Source organism: Chlamydomonas reinhardtii, chromosome 10 (assembly GCF_000002595.2).
Source record: "Chlamydomonas reinhardtii strain CC-503 cw92 mt+ chromosome 10, whole genome shotgun sequence".
NCBI classification, from domain to species: domain Eukaryota; kingdom Viridiplantae; phylum Chlorophyta; class Chlorophyceae; order Chlamydomonadales; family Chlamydomonadaceae; genus Chlamydomonas; species Chlamydomonas reinhardtii.
The window spans coordinates 2,322,398-2,339,486 of record NC_057013.1 but is presented as its reverse complement, the minus strand read 5'-3'; the positions used below and the strand labels follow the sequence as shown (position 1 = coordinate 2,339,486).

General features: G+C 67.8%; 2 protein-coding genes across 2 annotated transcripts in view; one reads left to right on the top strand and one right to left on the bottom strand.

Annotated features, from left to right (window-relative positions):
• The window catches only part of CHLRE_10g434900v5 (uncharacterized protein), a 7,022-nt gene extending 4,078 nt beyond the window's left edge, over positions 1-2,944 (bottom strand). The window contains exons 1-6 of the mRNA XM_043066702.1: positions 2,242-2,944; positions 1,869-1,995; positions 1,532-1,607; positions 1,106-1,231; positions 678-736; positions 230-332 (exon numbers count right to left, since the gene is read on the bottom strand). Coding sequence (XP_042920099.1) covers positions 230-332; positions 678-736; positions 1,106-1,231; positions 1,532-1,607; positions 1,869-1,995; positions 2,242-2,746 — 996 coding nt within the window. The 5' untranslated portion in view covers positions 2,747-2,944. The remainder of the gene's footprint in view (positions 1-229; positions 333-677; positions 737-1,105; positions 1,232-1,531; positions 1,608-1,868; positions 1,996-2,241) is intronic.
• A 370-nt stretch (positions 2,945-3,314) lies between these two features.
• CHLRE_10g434850v5 (uncharacterized protein) lies at positions 3,315-16,774 on the top strand. The gene is made up of 17 exons (XM_043066701.1): positions 3,315-4,073; positions 4,280-4,575; positions 4,748-4,963; positions 5,211-6,050; positions 6,292-6,443; positions 6,628-7,105; positions 7,431-7,628; positions 7,815-7,875; positions 8,047-8,330; positions 8,519-8,665; positions 8,886-9,301; positions 9,479-11,559; positions 11,767-12,012; positions 12,321-12,566; positions 12,749-13,569; positions 13,721-15,344; positions 15,520-16,774. Exons 1-17 carry the CDS (start codon positions 3,647-3,649, stop codon positions 15,603-15,605), a joined length of 8,619 nt encoding a protein of 2,872 aa, XP_042920098.1. The 5' UTR covers positions 3,315-3,646; the 3' UTR covers positions 15,606-16,774.
• Positions 16,775-17,089: the final 315 nt, after the last annotated feature.

The window sequence follows — 17,089 nt, the reverse complement described above, 5'->3', positions numbered from 1 at the left end:
CTCTCCCCTCTCCCCTCTCCCCTCTCCCCTCTCCCCTCTCCCCTCTCCCCTCTCCCCTCTCCCCTCTCCCCTCTCCCCTCTCCCCTCTCCCCTCTCCCCTCTCCCCTCTCCCCTCTCCCAGTCCCCCTCCCCCTCCCTCTCCCCCTCCCCTCCTCCCCCTCCTCCCCCTCCCCTCCTCCCCCTCCCCTCCTCCCCCCTCCTCCTCCCATCCTCACCACCCCACTCTCACCTCGGTTATGACTCCCAGTGTTCCCTCGCTGCCCACCAGCAGTGCCGTGAGGTCGTAGCCCGCGGACGACTTGCGGCAGCGCCGGCCCGTGCGCACAACACGGCTGCAGCGCGGCCGGGTGTGTGTATGTGTGTGTGGGGGGGGCATTCTTGGTTGTGGTTGTGGTTGCGGTGGTTGCGATGGTTGTGGTGGTTGATGTTGTGGTGGTGGTGCTGCTGGTGGTGGTGGTGGTGGTGGTGGTGGTGGTGGTGGTGGTGGTGGTGGTGGTATGGAGCTGAAGCTGACGACATGCGGCATAGGAGTGTGAAGGAAGCATGGAGGCGCAGAGATCTGGTGTTGTACAGGTACGCCCCGCACGGCGCCGTGAGTGAATGCACCCCGCGCCCTACTGTCAGGCCACCGCCTATCAGGCCACAGCCCCGCGCGCAGCCCGACACACGCCACGTACCCGTCCGCCAGCACCGCCGTCAGCCCGATCACCGCGTCCCGCATGGTGCCGTACCGTACCTGCGTACACGTGCAATCGTGCATGCACAACGTTAAGGGTAAGGCAAGCTCCGTCTCTTACTGCCGGAAACTCCATAAATGCAAGCCTCGCATACCCCTCCCTCTCCCTGTCCATGTCCCTCTCTCTCCCCCTCTCCCAGGCTCGCACTGCTGACATGACTTCGGAGCTGCTCTGGACTGCTCCTTCCACCTGCTGCTACACTGCCCAAGCCCGCCCGACTACCTATGATGATGAAACACAGCTCGCATATGCGGCTGCAGTTTCTCCTTGCAGCGCGACTGTTTCCTTACGGGATTGGTTCAAAGTTAACCCCCTCTCCCCCTCTCCCCCTTCCTCTCCCTGTCCCCCTCTCTCCCTCTGATATCTACAGCGTTGGTGCCGCTGGCGCGTGTCGCCGCCATGCCGCCCAGTGTGGCGTCCGCTCCCGGGTCCACGGGGAAGAACAGCCCCGTGTCGTGCAGGTGCTGGTTCAGCTGCTGCCGCGTCACGCCGGCCTGGAGCGGGGGGAGGAGGAAAGGGAAGGGGAGGGGCTATGTGTCCGAGGCCGACGAGATAGGGCATGTCCCAAGTGCTAAGCAGTCGCTACCCAGTCTAGGAATGCAGTGTGGGGGTGGAGAGGCGGGTGAGGGTGGCTGGTTGAGGGCGGGCGCGACGCTGGGTGGGGGTGGCTGGTTGCGGGCGAGCTGGGGAAGGAGGACGGGAGAGGGAAGCCATGTGCGGTTGCATGGGCGCATGCCGTGGTCTGGGGCTGTGGGCGCAGGGCTGTGGTCTCCGGGCCCGCCGCGCCCCCGCACCTGCACTCGGCAGTCCATGTCCTCCACCGCCACCGCCAGCACCCGGTTCATACGGCGCAGGTCAACACACACGCCCCTGCAGCCGGGGGGCGACAAACACGCACACGCACACGCGTGAGGCTGCTGAGTGCTGACACAGGCGTGTGCCGCACGGCGGCGACACCTTGCCCGCACACACGCAGTGGTGCCGCAGCGGCGCCCCGGCACAGACCCGAGCCCCCCGACAGGCCCCGTGCCACCCAGCATGATCGTGCCAGCCCCTGCGCCAGCCCCTGATGCTGCCACTCCCTCCCCTCTGCTGCCACTCCCTCCCCTCTGCTGTCTCCCCGTGTCTCACCCCTGCAGTGCGCCCACGTGCCCCTCGATGGACGTGCCGGCTCCGTACGGGATGACTGGCGTGCGCTCGGCCGCACACGCCGCCACCACCGCCGCCACCTCCTCCGTGCTCTCCGGATACACCACCACTGCCGCCGCACCCAAAAAGGTTGTTCGCACGTTAAGGCATAGGCAAGGTTCAACAAATGCGTGTATACAATGAACGGCCCGCAATGTCGGGACGGCAGTTAAGCGCCTAAGAAGCCCCCCCGGCGCTGCAGCAGCCCTTAAATGCGTTGCGCCCACATCCCGTCCTTACTACATCTAGCACCCCCGTGTGTGTGCGTGTGCGAGTGCGCATATGTGTACAGCCTCCTCCTCCTCCTCCTCCTTACCGTCGGGCGGCAGGGGCGTGTGGTACGACTCGTCAGTGCCGTGCTGTGTCAGCGCATCCCGCGCCTCCGTCACCCGCCCGGCCCCCAGCAGTGACACCAGCCGGGCACGTAGCGCGGGGCTGGCAGTCCGCCGCGGCCCCCCCGCCCCCGCCGAGTGGTGCGGCCTGGGAGGTTGCTGCGAGTTCGAGGAGTGGGGCTGCGGAGCAGCTGCGCTGCTGAGGCCGCGAGCAAAGGTCGCGGGGCTGGGTGGCGGGGCGGGGTGTGCAGGTGACAACGTGTGTGCGCGCGGACTGGTCGCGCAGCCGCTGGTGGATATGAACTTGGTCGTATGTGGTGTCACTGCGATGCTGTTAGCTGCTGCTAGCTGCCACGTGTCGTCGGCCGCGGTCTTGTCGCAGAGAGGCAAGACGGATGTTTGCTGGGCGCAAGCACTCGCTGCCAGGGACCGCACGCAGCCGGCCAGGGATCGACGCGCCAACAATTGCAGTAATGTTGCTTTGCTCATGTTGAAACTTCAAATACTGCAGTCCCCTAACCGCTAAGCTACCAGTTTTGGTCCGACGGTGAGTCGTGTTCGTTGTCAATGCAGGTTTAAAATTGATATGTAACGCAATGCAGGTTTAAAATTGATATGTAACGCAATGCAGCTGTGAGATTTAAGCGGCAAGAGAGCTTTGGACGAGGCAGAACCCGCGGCGACCCCTGGAAGCATACCCAATAACGCTCCGGGAGTGCTTGAAAGGGCTTTGCAGTGCACCTGGTGAGATGGGCGGACTGGATTGACGCGTAGAAATCCGCTTAAATGGTAATAGGAGGCGCGGGGAGGGGTCTTCTTCAGGGGTCCGGGGTTACCTGGGCTGCCTGGGTTGCCGGCAAGCACGGACGGCAGTCTCACCGCGCGCGCAGCGTCGCACCACGCACCATAAAAGGCTGACACCTTGAAATGTTTAATATGCCAGAAGGACTACCCTAGGGATGCCCGAAAGCGCGATGCATGATTGCGTTTGGGCGGGCGGCTTGGGGGTTACTTCCACACTTGTCTCGATGTACGCAATTGAATACTGCGACCTGCGAAACTAGCAGAAATAGTAATTTGTGAAGCTTTACCACCGCATGCAATAGCTTTCCTTTGGATTCACCGTCAGAGAGTGAGCTCAGTCTTGCAGGGCCTCAAGACGGGCTGCCAGCATTTTCACGTATGAGCATTCTTTGTCAGTCTACAGGCAGCCCAACTACTATGGCTACTGCTTAAGTCAACTTGACACGGGAATTGTTGGCGCGCACCAAGCTGGCAGAACTCGGACCCCGACGAGGGAAATGTTGACACCCTCACGCGAAGCCAGGTCCAGATTTGGATACCGCATGACCTGGTCGCGTTGACAGCGGACAATCGCCAGACCGCCCAATGCGCGCCATCTCGCTTTCGCTTCCACTGGTCTGCCTGCTCCTGGTTGCGTGCCATGTGGCGCTACCGATAGCACAACCGCTGGTGAAGCGCGAGGTTCTCGATGTGACGGTCGACAACTCGGCCCCACCGCCCTTGGGATTGGCAGAGTGGGCCCCGCCGCCCGACTCCAGTGACATTGCAAACGGGCAGCCCCCACCTCCAACCGAGGACCTGGAAGCAGCTAGCCCACCGCCTCGCAGCTGGCGTGCTCCCTCTCCCCGGAGGTCTCCTAGCAGCGGCAGCGGCTCTGGTGGGAGCAGCCGTGGCGGCCCGGCGCGCCGACCTCCGGTCCAGCGGTGGCACTGGCGGCACCCGCCCTCAGTCCTGGTGCTGCGCCGTCACCCGCCGCCGCCACACGGCCGCGTTGCCAGCAGGGGTCACCCAGGTGAGGCTTCGGCGCGATGATCATGTCATGCTGCTGCCACCGTGTTCCCTGCAGTTGAAGCGCTGTGCTTTGGGGCGCCCGACTACAGCAGCGGCCCTTCCGCTTCCAGCACCATATTGCGCATTGGCAGCAGCGCTTCCGTTCGCCTCCAGGCACTCAGCAAATGCCGGATCCACAAACACTGCACATGGTGCCGCACCGCACAGGCAACTCCCCTCCGCCCAGGAGCGGCACCGGGACCGCGGCTCGGCCGCCCTCGCCGCCGCCAGTGCGGCTGCAGTCCGCCGAATGCTCGCTGACGCTGATCGGCTCGCAGGCAGCACGTGCCAACCGCAGCGGTGCGGCCGGCGGCGCAGCCGGTGCAAGCAGCACCAGCACCAGCACCAGCGGCGGCGGCGGCGGCAGCGGCATCTTGCGCGCAACGGCGCTGCTGGCGGCAGAGCTGCACTGCACCTCAGACGACGGGCGGCCTGTGGCGGTGGCGGCGGGCGCACAGCTGCTGGTGGGTGGGTGGGAGGTGGGAGCCTGGGAGCTGCAGCCTGCCTGTCTGGAGGCAGGACCGGCTTGCCCCTCAGGTCATGGGTGCGCGGTCCGGAAGCGCACACGTACACCTACATGCTCCCTTCCGCCCCCTGCTGTGCCCTAACCCCAACCCTGTTTCCTGGGCCTAGCAGAGCCTGCTGACGGCTGCCAATGCCGCTGGCAGCTCAGCTGCACCTGCACCCGCGGCCTCGGGCGTGGCTTTGTCGCATCGGCCCGGCGATGACGAGTGGGGCCTGTCCTTCGCTGGGCCGCTTGAGGCGCTGGTGCTGACACGCAGCCGGCTGGCGGACCTGCCGCTCAGCAGGCGGGGGCCGCTGCTGCACTGCAGGAGCTGCAGGAGGCTGGAGGTGAAGCGGGCGGGAGGGAGGTGCGGGAGCGGGAGGTGTGGGAGCGGGAGGTGCGGGAACGTGAGGTGGGGAGCGGCAGGCGCTGAGGTGGCGAGCCGATCTGGTAAGGGCTGAGGTGGTGGGAAGCGGGGGCAAGTAGCGTGCTCGCGCGGCGACTATGCACACCTTGTCATCCTTCTCACCTCTGCCCGTCTCTTCCTCGTCCTCCTGCTCGCCCTCCACCGCCCCCCCCCCTGGTCGCCTGCAGCTGCGTGACACAACCCTGTCCAACCTGGGCGGCGTGGGCACCAGCGCCACGCAGGCGGGCGTGCTGCCGTACGGCGTGTACGGCGCGGTGCACGTGGAGGGCGCGGCGGCGGTGCGCCTCAGCAACAGCAGCTGCAGCGGCGTGCGAGACGCACACGGCTGGGCCTGCCTGCTGGTCGACTACGACGCCGCCGAGCCGGCGCCGCTGGGGCCCGCCGGCGCGGCGGCGGTGGCGGCTGACGCCGTGAGCTACGATGCGCTGCCGCCGGCGGGTGTGGCGGCGGTGGCGGCGGGCTTGGGTGGCCCTGGCGCGGTGACTGGCGGCGGCGGATTCAGCAACCGCAGCGTCAGCGGCAGCGGTAGGGGCAACAGCAGCAGCGGCAGTGGCAATGGCAGCAGTAGCGCCAGCGACAGAAGCGGCGGCGCTGCGGATGCGGCGGCGGCGGTGGTGGGCTGGTCGCTGGTCCTGGAGGCGGGGAGCCGCGTGGGCAACAACTCGGTCATAGTGGGCGGGAAGCACGGCACGGCCTGGGGCGGCTTTGCGGACCCGGATGCACAGACCATGTCGTACGGCTACGGCGCCATACTGCTGCGTGTGGGCCGCAGCAGCAGTAGCAGCAGCAATGTCACCGATGACGTAAACGCCGGCAACAGCAGCAGCACTGGAGCATTGGCTTGGGCGCGGATGCCGTCATCACCGCCGCCTCCGTTGCCGACTGTGGAGGCGGCGGCGGTGACGACGGTGGCGCTTGCGCCGCTGGTGGTGGTGTGTGACAGCGGCTCGGTGCTGGACCAGAACGTGGGGCACCGCGGCGCGGCGCTGGCGGCGCTAGGGGCCGAGGTGAGGCATTGTGCGGGCGTGTGCGGGCACGCGTCGGGGGCGGGCTGTGTGGAAGTGCCCTGTGCTTGCTGAGGCGGCGCCACCGCGCTTCCGTCCTCTATGCCTTCGGTTCTCTACACGGTGGAATTGGAACTAGCCGCGCAGCGCTGGACTGACCGTGTCTGGCGTATGACCTTTGACACTTCAAAAGGGTCGTATACTCACCCCGTCTTGCATGGACGGCTGACCCCCCCTCCCGCAGTGGCCGGTCGTTAGGCTGCTGCGCGGCTCTGTCGTCTCCAACAACAAAGTGTATGTGGGGGACGGTGGCGGGCTGTGGCTGTCCGCAGCGCCGCCGCCCGCCGCCAGCGCCCGCCGCCGCGTGCCCAGCCGCCCAGTACCGCCTGGGCTCAGGTGGGTGCTGCGTGAAGATGCACGGGCCTTAACTGCGTGTGTGCTTTGGCATGTCGTTTGATCTCAACCAGCATCTCGCTGCAAACGTGTGGGTCGCTGGTCGGGCGCCGTAGCCTTACCATGCAGCCCCCAAGCTGACGCAACGGGTACCCGGACCGCCCCTCCTCTCGCCCCTCCGCTTCAGGCCCGGCTTTGCAGTGCTGGGCGGCTCCTCGCTCCGCGGCAACTCGGCCGAGCAGGGCTCGGGCGGCGGCCTGTGGGCAGACGTGCCGCTGGATCTGCTGGTAGGCGGCGCCGGCAGCAGCCTGGACGACAACGCGGCGGCGGGCGGCGGCGGCGCCGTCAGCATGACGGCGGGCGACAGCGCCGCCGCCGGCGGCGCGTGGGCGGCGCTGCTGCGCACCTACGGCGCCGCTGGTGCGTGCAGCAGCAACGGAACGCGAGGTGGTGGAAGCAGCAGCAACACCAACAGTAGCATTAGCAGCAACAGCAGCAGCAGTGGTGCCGGGGGTGGCGGGAGTGGCAGCGGCAGCCGGGGGTGGGTGTATTGGCCGGGCACGCTGCGGGTGGTGGTGGCGGGCGGCGGCGGGCTGAGCGGTAACCAGGCCCAGGGGTCGGGCGGGGCAGTGGCACTGGACGTGCGGCGGCCTGTGCTGGTGCAGGTGGGTTGGGTGGGAGTGGCTGGGGCGGGGGGGGGCGCCTGACGCTGTGGTTGCAAGCCGTGTGCGGGCAAGGAAAGTGGGGGGAGGAGGGGTGTAAATACCAGCCCAAACTAAAGCGATCCTACTGCAAGAGTACGAGCAGGAGAGCGTGTGTGTGTGGGGGGGGGGAAGGGTATGGGACCCAATGTGTGGAAGTGTGCTGGTCTGTTAGGAGGTGTGGGGACCGCGGGCCAGGCAGATGCCTGCCCCTGATTGAACCCGAGACGGTACAGGCTGCTCATCAGCCATGGCTGGCTGACGCGGCTGCCCGGCTACTGCGGTGCAGGTGGTCGGGAACAGCTCTGTCCAGGCCAATACGGCAAGCGGGGAGGGCGGCGCTTTGTGGGTGGCGGCGGCCTGCGAGGGCGTGGGGCCGCTGGACGGTCGCTGCCCCGCCGGGCTGCGGCTGTCGGGCGGCGGCGCGGTGTCGGACAACCTGGCTGCGGGCGGCAGCGGCGGCGCGGTGTGCGTGGAGGGCGTCATGGTGGGTGGGTGGGTGGGTGGGTGGGTGGGTGGGTGGGTGGGTGGGTGGGTGGGTGGGTGGGTGGGTGGTTGGGTGGGTGAGGTGGGTGGGTGGTTGTATGTGCGCGCCTGGGGCACGGTCGTTGCCTTGCCACGACACAACGGTGTCTCCCCTTCTGTACGTGCCTATCCAACCGCCACACCGCAGGGGCTGTTGGAGCTGGACGCCTCCAGTGCCATGACCGGCAACGCGGCAACCGACATGGGAGGTGCGTCGGTGGCAGGCCAACGCGTTGGCAGCATGTTACCGTATTCTGTATGCCGCCAACCTGTGACGCGCGTTAGCGTCGCGGCGCCCTCACGCCACTGCACACCGTGTCGCAATAATGCTGTCTTTGCGTTACCCTCTGCCTCGCGCCCTGCCTCACACACCATCACAGGCGCGGTGTACGGCGGCAAGGGCCTGAGCGAGGGCCGCATCAACGGGACCTTTGACGGAAACGTGGCGCTCATTGGGCACGGCGGAGCGCTCATGTTCGGAGCCGCCAACGCGGCCACCGGCGCTTCATCTGGGTCGGGATCTGGATCTGGGTCGGCCGATCCGGCGTCCGCTGGCTCGCCGTCGGGGCGCGTGGCTGTGGGGCCGGGGGCAGTGTTCCGAGCCAACAGCGCGGGCGGCCGCGGGGGTGGCGCGTGCTTCCTTGGCGGCGTCAACTCTCTGCTGGTGAGTGTGACACAGCTGTGCCGGGGTTGGCCACACGGGGCGAGTTGGCTATTCCCCCGCACCCCTGAGCTGTGCCTCTGTTTGTGTGCTGCGTTGCGTGGGGTCCTGGGTTTGTGCGTTGCGTTGCGTGTGTGCATATGCGTCACCGTGTGGTGCCAGCAAACACACACGCACACACTCCCCTACAGGTGACGGGGGCGGTGTTCGACAGCAATGAGGCCAACACCGACGGCGGCGGGCTGGCGGTGGTGGGCCCACTGCCCGCCGCTAACATCACCAACACCACCTTCACAGCCAACAAGGCGGCGGGCTCGGGCGGCGCCATCTTCCACCAGGTAAGGCTGCCGCAGCACGTAACCGGAGTCGGGAATTTGCTCGGTTCAAACACCTGCAAGCGGCAATGGCGTATGCCCGCTGATGATTTTTGATGAGAGCACGTGCACGACCTTGCCGCACACTTGGAATCGCACCGAGTTTCCAGCCGCCAGTATTTCCATTCTTAGGTTCCTTGCCGGCCGGCCTGCTCCGAACTCCTTTCTCGCTCCCTCCTTGCAGGTGGTGGGAGGCGCGCTGCTGCCCACCCGCATGGGCATCAGCTCATGCTCGCTGCAGGGCAACCAGGCCGATGGCGGCTCCGGCGGCGGCCTGGCGGCAGTGGTGTTCCCAGCCCCAGTCGGCCGCCTGCGCTTCGCCTGGGCTACACCCAACCCCGAGATACCGGAGTCAGCGGCGGGCCCCGACCCGACGTCAGGGGCAGGTGTGGAGGTGGACGGTGGCTCGCCGCCACCGGCTGAGGAGGGCGGCGAAGGCGGCAGTGGCGGCCGGCGGCGGGAGCTGGGGGCGGCAGCGGGCGGCGACAGCAGCGAGCTGCCGGCTGCGCGCCGTGCGGCCTTGTCCGTAGTGGCACGGCTGTCGTACAGCCTGGTCCTTGATTCGTCGGTATTGCAGGGCAACAGCGCGGCGGGGGACGGGTAAGCGGGGGCGTGTGTGCGTGTGCGGAGCCGCAGTGAGGGCAGCGCTTGGTAACAACAACACACTGGGTGCAGGGAGATGTATGCCGCATTGACATCCTCCAAGCTGACATTTTGCAGCGCCCGCGCATGCAGTCAGTGTTGACGTGTGTGTGTTGGACGTGACTCTGCACACAGGGGCGCCGTATTTGTGGCCGCGGATGGGCGCGCGGTCCGGCTGCGGGTGTGGGGCCGCGGCTCCGCCGTGTCGCAGAACACCGCAGGAGGCGGCGTCGGCGCCGGCGCCGGCTTCAGCTACCTCGGCCTGGGCGGCAGCGCCTGCGGCGGCGGCGGCATCTTCGTCGGCACCGTCCGCTACGACAACCCCAACACAACAAAAGCTGCCGGCAGCAGCAGCAGCACTGGCGGCGGCGCGGCAGAGTTCAATGGGTGCCGTACCTCGCTGACTGACATGCGAGGCGACTTCAACACAGCCGGCGGCGGCGGCTGCGGCGGCGGCGCCGTGCTGGTGACCAACTGCCAGGTAAACGCCAACGGCTGCGCGTACGTCAGCAACCGGGCTAGCGGCGGCGGCGCGGCGTTGGCGGTGCTGAACGGCGGCGGCGGCACGACCGCCGCGGCAGCGGCCGGCGGCGCGGGGTCGGGCGTTGCGACGCGCAGCGGCCAGCGGGGCCTATTTGAAGGGGCTGAGGGTCTGGGCCGGGCGGAGCTGCAAGTAGGCGTGGTTGCGGCTGGCAACGCGGAGGAACTGCGGCTGGCGGCTCGCCGGCAGACGTCCACTGCCGCTATCCGAGATGCCCGCCTGGCACTGCTGCACGACTCCGGCCGTGGCGGCAGCAGCGACGGCAGTAGCAGCAACAAAAGTGGCAGTAGCAGCAGCAGCAGCAGCAGCAGCAGCCATCGCAGGAAGGAGGCGGGCGTGCTGCCTCTGGAGCTGCAGCAGCTGCACCGCCTGCTGCTACACACCGCCACCATGGCGCCCACGCCGCTGCTGCGGAGCAGCGGCGAGTGGCAGGGGCAGCTGCAGGGGGGGCATGGCGCCGGAGGCGCGGCAGCGCCTGACGACGTCATGCAGGACTTTGCCCGTGTCATGGCAGAGGTACGGCGGGTGCTGGCCCACACTGCTGGCGCCGCCGCAGCCGCAGCCGCCGCTTCTGCTAACTCCGCCTCATCTGGGCCCGCTACCGAGCCTACCGGTATCCCCGGGCTGGAGGCTGAGCAGCCTGACGCGGCCCAGGAGTCGTCTGGTTTGGGCGGCGGCGTGTGGCGGCACCGCCAGCGGCATGCACGGCGGCTCTCACAGCAGAACGATACAACCGACGGCGCGGCTCCACCGCCCTCAGATCCCGACGCGCCGCCAGCACCGCCCTCACCTCCATTCCGCCCGCCGTCACCTCCCTCCACGCCCTCGTCTCCCTACCCGCCGTACTTCCCTGACCCACCGCCGCCGCCCCCGCCTGCGCCGCCAGTACGGCAGCCGCCGCCCGACAGCGCCAGCCTCAACAACTGCATTTTCTTCAACAATGCAGCCGACAGCGGCGCCGGCGGCGCCCTGTGGGTGCGCGGCATCGGCGGCGTGCTGATGACCGCCTGCGCCTTCAGCTACAACAGCGCCCCCGGCGGCGGCGCCGTCGCCGCGGAGGTCGTGGCGGCACCGTCAACCTTGGCGCTGTACCGCGAAGACGACCGTGCGCCGGCCGACGCGCCGGTGGCGGCGCCGTCGGCGGCGGTTCCGCCGCCGCCGCCGCCACCGCCGTCGCCGCCGCTGGCGTCGCAGGCGCCTACGGCTTGGCTGCGCCTCAGCGGCTGCATGCTTACGTTCAACAGCGCCCAGGCGGTGACCGACTCGGCAGACGAGCAGGATGGCGGCGGCGGTGCCGCGTCCGCAGCCGCCGCGCCTGACGGCGGCGGCCTGCTGATCTGGGTGCGCAGCCACGGCGGCGCTGCTGGCAACTGGACCGCCGCTGGCGGCAGCGGCGCCGCCGCTCCTAGTGCCGGAGCCGGAGGCACTGGAGGCGCTGCAGGAGCTGGCGGCGGCGGCGGCGGCCTACTGCTGGTGGCGTCGTCACAGATCAGCGACAACATCGCAGGCGGGTGTGGCGGCGCGGCGGCGGTGCGGCAGCGGCTGCTGCCGGCGGCGGCAGCAGCTGGCGTGGCAGCGGCGGCGGGAGGCGGCGGCGCGGCCGCCGTCACGACCTCGCCGCTGCTGCGGGTGCGGTTCCAGGACACGGCCATGAGTCGGAACAAGGCACAGCAAGGTAAGGGCAGCCGTTCGCCTTACCGCTATACCATGTACCGGTACTCGTGCAATGTAACTAATGCAACTCATCACCGTACTGGCAGCACCTGCTAGCGACGCCGTGCCCTGCTTGGTCGGCCGCGGCCTGCACTTGCATCTGCTGCTCACATGCCCCACGGGTGCCGCGGCCCTCCCCTCCATCCCTATGCTCGGCATGCCCGCACAGGCAGCGGCGGCGCCCTGTTCGCCGACACCGCCGCCGCCCATATCACACTGCGCAAGGTCGCCGCCACCAGCAACCAGGCCTACGCTGCTCGGGCCAGCGGCAGCGCGGCGCCGGCGGCGGCGACTGCCAGTGTGGGGCTTGGTGCCGGCGGCGGCGCAGTGGCTATGAGCGGCGGCGCCGGCGAGGGTGTGGCGGCGGTGCTGGAGGTGATAGACAGCACGGTGGCTGGCAATCTCGCCGTGGCGGGTGAGTGGCAAAGGCGGCAAGGGTTCACCCACCCAGCCCAGCTTGCTTAATATGATGTGTTGCAGCCCCAACTTGCACAACTGCACATACCGTAGTGTAGCATCTCACGTTCACTTCTCTTCCTTAGTTGCACTTCCGCACCTTATTACAGCAGCACCTTGTTGCTCCGGCTGAATATGCGCGGCGATCTGCGGAGCTCGGGCGGCGCATTCGCCATAGCGGTGGTCCTTGAAACGCAACTTGCAAAACGCATTATTGATAGGGTTGACAGTTTAATAGTTATTGAAATCGCGTGCCTCAACGCGCAGGCGACGGCGGCGCCCTGCTGGTCTCCGCCGCCGCCGCCCGCGTGCTCCTGTCCGGCGGCCTCATCAGCAACAACGTGGCGGCGGCGGGACACGGAGGCGCGCTGGCGGTGCTGCCGCCGCCGCCGGCCGCCGCGCCTGCCGCCGCCATCGGCGGCTTCCTGCTCAGCGGCGCGGGCGTGGCACCGCAGGCCGCCGCGTCTGAGGTGGTGCTGCGGAGCATGAGCCTTCGCACCAACAGCGCCGCGGGTGAGCTGTGATGGTAGGGAAGTTGGTGATGTGGCGCCTCGCGACGGTGGCGAGAGGGCTACCACCTGGCTGTTGCTAGGCTGGGACCACCCCGCAAGGCACGTCTAGCATTGCTGAGCAGTGCTGCGCTGTGCTGCGTTGTACAATCTGGTAACCATGATTGCGGGCTTGTTTCCACCCAGGCTCTGGCGGCGGCGTCATGGTTGCGGCAGCTAGCGGCTCACTCACCGTGGCCGCGTGCGTGATCGACAGCAACACGGCAGGCAGCACCAGCGGCGCCAGTGGCGGCGGCGGCGGCGCCCCGATCGGCAGCCCTGGCGGCGGCGGTGGCGGCGGCTTGGCATGCTGGCTGTATGGCGGCGGTGGCGCCGCCAATGCCAGCCGCTCCTCTACGGCAGACCCGTCTGCCACAGCAGCCAAGGAGCCGTATGTGTTCCTGATCAACAGCACCACCATCGTCAGCAACAAGGCCTTGACCGGCGACGGCGCCGGTGTGCTGGTGGCGGCGGCGGGGGCGCCTGTGGGCGGCAGCGTCGCCTCCCAGCGGCCGCTGCAAGCGGCGCCGCCGCTGTCAGCGGCGGTGCTTGAATCCCTCATCAACAACAACTACGCGCCACTGGGCTCTGGCGGCGGCATGTCGATCAACGTCTTTGTTGTGCTCATCAACTCCACCACCGCCGACTCGGTTGGCGCTAGCGCAGCTCCAGCCCTCAGCGATCCGGCGGCTGCGCCGCCGGGCGCCGACCTGCCTTCGCCGCCGCCGCCAACTTCTATCCAAACCGGCCGCGGTCGCACCGGTCTGGATGTGCGGCTGCAGGGCTGTGTCATGTCCGACAACGCAGCAGCTGCAGCCGGCGGCGGTCTACACGTGGCCATGGCGGGCGTGGCGGCGCCTGGTGGAGCGGCGGCGGCGGACGAGGAGGAGGAGGATGACGTGGAGGCGTTGCGGCTGTGGCGGGACGCGGGCGCGGTGGCGCGAGTGCACCTCAAGGGATGCAGTGTGGTGAGTCGTGCGCATGCGGCAAGCGTCACCTCTCCGGCAGTTCCTCATGTGTGCACGTGCCACGATGTTCCCGCTGGCCGTTATGCGCTCATGTCCATCCAGTACGAGGAACATCTCCTTTGTTTACCTTGGCACGCCTTTCTCCCTTCAGGGCAACAACTTGGCTGCAGTCTCGGGCGGAGGCGTGGCCATCCTGTATGGGGCAGTGGCTGGCGCCGCCGCCGCCACCGCCGCCGCCACACTCGCCGCAGCGTCCGCACCCTCGGTACGACTCGAGAGCTGCGACATCAGCTACAACTCCATTTCGTACTCCCAAGTCATGGCGACCAGCGCGGCGATGGAGGCGGCAGCGGCGGTAGCCGCGCGTGCTCGGCTGCCCGGTGTGGGCGCCACAGGCGGCGGCGTGGCGGCTCTCGGCCGACTGCGTGTGACTGCGCGGTCCTGCACCATTATGGGAAACAACGTTGCAGCTGCCGACACTGCTAGCACCACTAGCATTGCGGGCCAGCAGCAGCAGGTTCCATGGGTGAACGGCGGCGGCGGCCTGTGTGCGGGCGGCGCCGTGTCGCTAATCGTGGCGGCTTGCAGCCTGGCGACGAACGCGGTCGACCTGGGAGCGGCTGGCAATGCCAGCGGCGGTCCGGCGGGCGCGGCTGTAGCAGCAGGCGGCGGCGGCGGCGTGCTGGCCTGGGGTGTGGGTCATGTGGAGGTGCTGGCCTCCTCGGTCAAGGCGGGGCAGTGCGGCGGCGGCGGCTGCCTGGGCGGCGGGCTGCACTTGGCGGCGGCGGGTCAAGTGGCGCTGGTGCAGTGCGACATCACCGGCAACACAGCAGGAGGCGGAGGAGGCGTGTACCTGTCCAGCCAGGCCGACGGCACCGGCGCCGCGGCGGTGGCTGCAGCGACACCTGCGGGAGGTGCTCCGCAGCCCGCCACGACGGCGGTGCTGTTTGGCAACTGGGTCGGCGACAACATCGCCACTGGATACGGCGTGTACGCTGCCAGTGACGGCAGTAGCGGCGGCGACAGTGGCGGCGGCGGCGCGGCGCCGTACAGCGGCTACGGCGGCGGCCTGCTGCTGCAGGGTGACAGACTGGCGGCGGCCGTCGTCAGCGGCAACCTGTCGCACCACAACAGCCTGGAGGCGGCGGCGGGCGGGCAGGGCGCTGCCGTGGCGGCGGCGCTGGGCTGCGGCGGCGGCGGCGCTGGTGGCGGCAGCGCCGATGCCGCGAGCGGTGATGCAGCGACGCCGCAGGTCTGGCTCAGCCCGGTGGCTGCCAGCTTGGGCGGCACTTGGGCGGCACTCCGCGCGCACCTGGCCGGCAGTGGCGGCAACAGCAGTAGCACTGGTGCCGGCGGCCGCTGCAGCTCGCTGCTGCTGCTCAGCAACGTGCTGCTGCCGACCGGCCGCCGCGTGCCGTCCGGGCCCTACCTGGCTCCCGGGCCCCCCTCGCCCTCCCCGGCGCCGGCCCAAGCGGCTGACGGCGGCGGCGGCGCCGAGGCTGCCACCGTCGACGCGGTGTGGGTGGCGGACGCTGCGGCGCTTGTGGTGGGCTGCAGCGCCGCCGGCAACGCCACCGCCGCCGCCGCCACCGGCATCAACGTGGGCGGCAACACGGACGGCGTGGGTGGCGTGTCGTACCTGCCGGTGCTGGGTGGCGAGCTGGGGGTGGCGGCGGCGCTGACGGCGGAGGAGGCGGAGCTGGTGGCGGCACTGCAGGCGGCGGCCCTGAGCAGCCTGGCGGGGCGCGGGGCGGGAGGCAGCGGCGCAGCGGGAGGTGAGTCGGGTGTTACTTTGGGGCTGGGGCTCTTGGGGCGGTGCAATAGCGAGGGTGGGAGTGTTTGGGAGGCAGCCGGGATGCATGTGCAGCCGGGCCGGGCTAGCAGGCGGCGGTTGCTCGTGTACATGCTGGTTTCAAACGTGCACATGTTCTGCTGTCGCCCATGCCTCAGGTGCCGGTGGCGGGGGGGCCGATGCGCTGGAGCTGCAGATGGCCACCTGCCGCCTGCCCGGCAGCCCGCCGCCTCTGGGAGCCTGAGGACCTCTTACTTAGGGATTCAGACAACACACACGCGCACACATACACACATATGCGCACACACACAGACACACACACAGACACACACACACATGCACGTAACTGGGTCCTCTGCGATAGCGTATATGGCGACCTGGCGAGGCTGGGCAGTAGGCACATGCAGTAGTGCGCTGATTGAAAGCGCCTACCTTCATACACCCCACCCCACCGCACTCCATCATTAGTTGCATGACAGTAGACCCGGATGTTCATGGCCAGTGGCATGGCTTGCTCGCGTAGGAACCCCGTGCACGCAGCGGCCCGAGCAACGGCGCAGCCGCAGCACATAGCTCCATGTTACGGACGTACCTGTGAACTTGTTATCAGCATTGCGACGGTTCTGCAGGTACCGTATGAAATTTTCTAGAACTTGCGATACGTGAATGGGACTTGCGATATACGTGTCGCTACTCGCGCGCGCTGAGGACTGTTGGGTGGCCGGGGCGATATTTGGGAAGTGTTACTCATGATGCAGCTCTGTCGTACAGGCACGTGTCGGCGGAGAGGCGAGTGATTCATTGCGGGGTGAACGAGTTTGGTCAGAGGCGCGATCCGGATGGCAGAGAAAACGAGGTAGGCGGACGGAGGCACGGCGCGGGGGCAGTGAGCTGTGTGTTACGCGGCTAATGTGCACTTTCGTGTCTCAGGTACGTTAGGCAGAAGCTGAGTTAGGTTGCGATATGACTGAGTTAGGGCGGTAAGTGAAGATTGCATTGGTTACAAGAGGGACCTGCTGACGCAGTTCACGAGCCAGTGACGTGGAGAACGAACACCCAGCTCTGGACTCCAGGGGCGTGCCGCCTGCAACGCCGTCGGCCTACTCTAGCGAAGGCAGGCGCACGGATCGAACGCTGACTTAATATGATATACCGTAGTAGCGCGGAACAAGGCGGCTCGGCTGGTGTGCAGGCCCGCCATTGCCAGCATTGCCGGGTGGCAAGTGTTAGGGTGGTAATTGTTGGAGGTGCGAGGAGTTGCTTTCCCTGGTTGCTTCCATCCGTCCCGGCGCTTTATGCTTATAGGCATGGACTTGGGCGGTTTGCAATTGCACGGTTGCATGTGGAGATGGCCGCAGCAAGCTAAGGCGGCTAGGGCTGAGGTGATGGAAGGGAGTGTAACGGGGGGTACCTCACTGGCTCACCCAGCCTTCATTCGCTGTCCCTCTCACTCTCAGGACTCAGGATGCGCTGCTGGTGCCCTGCAGAGACTCCCTGCACGCTTAGGAAATCTCCGGGACGTGCAGTGGTGGACCTTAAGCCTGACTGAGTGACACAGCGAGGGGATGGGCCAGTGTCAGGCGCTACAATGAGATGCGGGGTCGGTGCCACACTACCACGGAACACCTTGAGCTGACGCGTGCGCGGCATTCACGTACTTCACGCATACGACATTCATTCAAGCAATCTCTACACAGAGCCTCGAGTACTTTGTGGAAGGGGAGCCGC

What these genes read in the sequence shown, in the direction of transcription:
- CHLRE_10g434850v5 (XM_043066701.1), top strand. Translation starts at nt 3,647, where the DNA reads ATGCGCGCCATCTCGCTTTCGCTTCCACTGGTCTGCCTGCTCCTGGTT. An exon ending in TGTGCGTGGAGGGCGTCATG is followed by an intron (nt 7,629 to 7,814) that starts GTGGGTGGGTGG and finishes GCCACACCGCAG; the next exon opens with GGGCTGTTGGAGCTGGACGC. An exon ending in TCGCACCAACAGCGCCGCGG is followed by an intron (nt 12,567 to 12,748) that starts GTGAGCTGTGAT and finishes GTTTCCACCCAG; the next exon opens with GCTCTGGCGGCGGCGTCATG.